Raw genomic sequence first — 4,014 nt, 5'->3', positions numbered from 1 at the left:
AAAAAGCTAAGGTTTGTTTTCTCATCAGGAAATGCAGACCGGCTCAAACAAAAGATTTTTAAATCATCATCCTCACGATCATTTAATGTATCATATGTTCGCCGAATTGACATGAAAGCACTAATAAATGTAGTTTCATCCACTTGAGTTTACAAAAATAATCGATTTGTTTTTATATCACATCCGACGGGAGGAAATTCAGCAGCTCTCACTACCGATTTTTAATCCTAATTTAATCATCATCTTCACCACGATCATTTATGTTTATGTTCGCCGAATTGACATGAAAGCACTGACAAATATGAATATACTGTAGTCAACTTCATTAAAACGTTATTAACGTGCCTAAACTCATTAATTCACCATTTCTACGCATGACAACACACTTTGTCCGTGTTTGGCTCTCTCGCCGCACAGTGAAGCGTTCCCGCATTGACGTCACTTCCGGCTTCCCCCAAAACCTCAAAATGAGTCGAAGGAATTTTCCCGCGATATTCGAAATTATTGATATTTATCGGAACGGTATCGCTTTTTCTTTTTTAAACTGACGGTTCGAGATTACTAGTAGCCCACTATTTCATTGCACAACAGTTGTTGGGTTCGTGTCAAAGGCTCTTTAAGGCCTCACTGCAATTAGCCTTAGCGGCGGTAAAGTGAAACCATGTGTAGTTTTTTAATAGCTATTTAATACAACAATCTTAAAAGTGGTGTTGGAATGAGAAGAAGAAAATTGGTTTATATAAGAAACGTCCCCAAATGAAATAAGATCAAGTCTAATAATAGGAAGAATTTATTTCTAATATATTCTTGACAGTACTGTGACTTGTAGCTACGAGCTGAAGCGCTGAGAGTGTGTTGTTCTTTTCTCAGGCCCGGTGGTGGGCCAGCGTCCGGATCACCACCCCTCCTCCACCTCCCCCATGATCTCCGCTGCAGCCTCAGCAGCAGGACCCCCACTGGTGGCCTCACCGTACCCCCAGTCCTACCTGCAGTACGGTCAGATGATCCAGACCCTGCCCCCCCATTTCCACGGACAGGTGCGCTCAATAATCAGCCTTTTAATCATAAAGTGAAAACAGACCCACGGTGAGGGTTTTTATTATTACTGTGGAACAGGAGACGGCAGAGAGCGTTCGTACTTTTTAAAGCAAACTCAAAACCCTCCTTTTTAATATTGCTTTTAACTGAGTTTTATTTTATTATGATTTATTTTATTGTTATTTATTTTTTAAATATATGGTATTAAGTCATATTTGTTCATCACAAAGCTATGTGTTACCTGGGAAGGGGGTGCTAGTATTGTTTTTAAAACTTTATTTACATGTTTTAATTTTTCTTCTGTGTTTTTTATCATTACCAGCCAGTTTACTCGATGCTTCCGGGGGGAGCAAGGATGCTGACATCAGGGGCTCCCCCTCAGCAGATGGGGCCTCCTGGGGGCCAGTACCCCGGCCAGGCTGAGAGCCTGCAGGGGCAACAGCAGGCCATGTATGGTAAGCAGAATTATACTTGATTAATTATACAAACACTAGAATGATGTTTGAGATGTACTGTCTGTAATGACAGGCTCAGCAGATCAGGGATCAGTAGCTGCTTCTTAAGGAGTGTCAAAGTAAATTCCTCTGTTTTTGTTTTTGTCTCTCAGCTCAGTCGTTCTCTCACCACTCGGGCGCCATGCATCACCCTCAGCCCTCCAGCACCCCCACTGGGAACCAGCCCCCGCCCCAGCACTCAGCCCCCAGTCCAGGACACAATCAGGTAACGCTGCACCCACATTCATAGGGACCAACAGCAAGACGAGGACATTTTAATTCAACTTTTCAGGCAACATTTTACAATCATAAAACAAAGAACAATACTGTTTTGCACTTTTTGAAACTAATTTATTTCGTCACAATGCTTTTTTGGCGTTTGAGTTGCAAGAAGCAAATTTTTCTGAGAATTTGATGGAAAAAAGTGTAAATAAAATATAAATTCTATTATAATAATTTATAATTAAATAAGTAAATATATATACATATTAATTACTTAGTTGTTATTTTTGAAATAATGAGACTTTATTTGTATTTAGTATTTCAAATAATGCATTACTAAAATAATGACTTGGAATTTAAAATAATAAAATATGGGAAAAAATAAATAAAGCTGTAGTTTCAGTTTGTTGTCTTTTAATGGCTGAAATGGGCTTCCATAGGATTAAGATAACTTGCAAAATAGGGAAATAATGGGAGACTATTCTTCAAAAGTGCAGCATAAAGATGTATTTTTGTGTGATGCCCTTATGAGCAATCGTCTCCTCCTGGTTTGATTAGTCTTGCTTTTTAAATGTTTCTTAAACTGTGTTTCCCCTCAGTCGAGTCAGGCTGGCCCTCAGCCTCAGAACATGTTCCACACTGGAGGTCTGTCGGCCTCCACCCCTCCTAACATGCAGCCGGGCCACAGCTCCCCCCAGGCCTCCTACGCCATGCAAGGCTACAGCCTACCCACCCACCAGGCTCTGCCCCACGGCTTCCCCTCCATCAGCCAGCTCACACAGGTCAGTGAGAGGGAGGGACTCGAGTCTGTGTGAGGGTCACAACTCTCTCTTTATACCTTTAGTTCACTACATTTAAAACATTCATTTTGCACTTTGTACTCCACTACATGAATCTGACTGCTTTAGATTTTCTCACAGTTTTACATCCCCTTCCTTTATCAGTATTGATACAAATAAATCAATGAAGGGGGAAATTAAGGAAACATATATATATATATATATATATGAGAATGATTCCAAAGATACATAAAAAAAGTAGCAAGGTAAGACAGAAATATCAATCTTATTATTATTACTTTAAGTACTCACACAGTACTACATTTTACTGTACAATAAAAACAATTCTTCAGTAAGGTTTTGAACTTGTAGTGTAGTATCTTACAGTATGGTAGTAGTATTTTTACTGCAGTAAACAGTCTCAATACTTCTTCCCTGACGTTAACCTTTAATCTCAGTTCCTCACATGGTGTCCTTTTTGTCCACCCCAGGCTCATGTAGCAGGAGGCATGGCGGGCCCCCACCACTCTGCTGGCCACGGCCTGCCGCCCGTCATGCTGCACTACGTCTCCCCTCAGCAGGGCGGGGGCTCCAACCCCCAGCACGGCCCCCAGCAGGGGGCCCCACAGCACTTCTACATCGGACACCCCCAAGGTAAAAAGTCCCCACCTGAACCAGAGCAGTTTGGGATTTTGTTCTGAAATGTTCTGCAACGCCTGGTGATTATGACGATATGTTGGGGGGAAATTGTGCGTATTTTCTTATTCATTTATTTCTATACCTTCACTTTTCTTACTTTATTGGCATTTATATGACATAATATTTAATACGTAGAATATGATTAGTTTTTATGACATATTTGACATATTTCATGGTGATATTTCTGACTTTTTTTAAATAAATTAAATGACTTTTTAAATACTTTACTACTTTTTGAATTTGAAAGGTCATTGTATAGTATGAATTTGACTAAAGTAACATCTTTTTTAAATCTTTATTTATATACATTATGATTTAATTAATTATTATGTAACACTTATAGTTTGTTTAACACTATTATTTGGTTTTTATTTGAACAGATAAGTGTAATGCAAATAGAAAATGTTGTCATGTTTTGGAAGATGATTAAAAACCAACAAAAGAATGGAATATATATATGTTCTGTTGTGTCTCCAGCTGTCCAGGTGCAGGCTCACCCCTCCCAGCAGCTGTCCTTCCACCCCTCTGCAAACTGAAGCCCTCCCTCACCGCTGGATTCAGGAGGAAGAAGAAACCCCCCCCACCCCAAAAAAAATATCCCCAAGCAACTTGTAACATTCCCACCTCCTGACACCAAATTAACACTATAATTTTTACCCACCTCATCTTTTAGACATGAAGACGTTTCTGGATTTTTAAGTGTAAATACAGACTGTTTTCACTCGGAGCTGGACTGAAGACGGTAACTAGTGGAATCATTTAGACTGACAACAGTGGAAACA

At 39.7% G+C, this 4,014-nt stretch overlaps 1 protein-coding gene across 1 annotated transcript; it reads left to right on the top strand.

The window, feature by feature from the left end:
- Positions 1-839: 839 nt before the first annotated feature.
- Positions 840-3,820, top strand: LOC104947625 (ataxin-2-like protein). Its single transcript, XM_010773669.1, has 6 exons — positions 840-1,037; positions 1,361-1,493; positions 1,646-1,758; positions 2,354-2,536; positions 3,025-3,187; positions 3,710-3,820. The coding sequence occupies exons 1-6, from the start codon at positions 921-923 to the stop codon at positions 3,766-3,768; spliced, it is 768 nt and encodes a 255-aa protein (XP_010771971.1). The 5' UTR covers positions 840-920; the 3' UTR covers positions 3,769-3,820.
- Positions 3,821-4,014: the final 194 nt, after the last annotated feature.

This window comes from Notothenia coriiceps, unplaced genomic scaffold, assembly GCF_000735185.1.
Source record: "Notothenia coriiceps isolate Sejong01 unplaced genomic scaffold, NC01 NC01_scaffold00012870, whole genome shotgun sequence".
Lineage (NCBI taxonomy): Eukaryota > Metazoa > Chordata > Actinopteri > Perciformes > Nototheniidae > Notothenia > Notothenia coriiceps.
The sequence above is the reverse complement of the archived record's forward strand: the minus strand, read 5'-3'. Positions and strand labels throughout refer to the sequence as shown.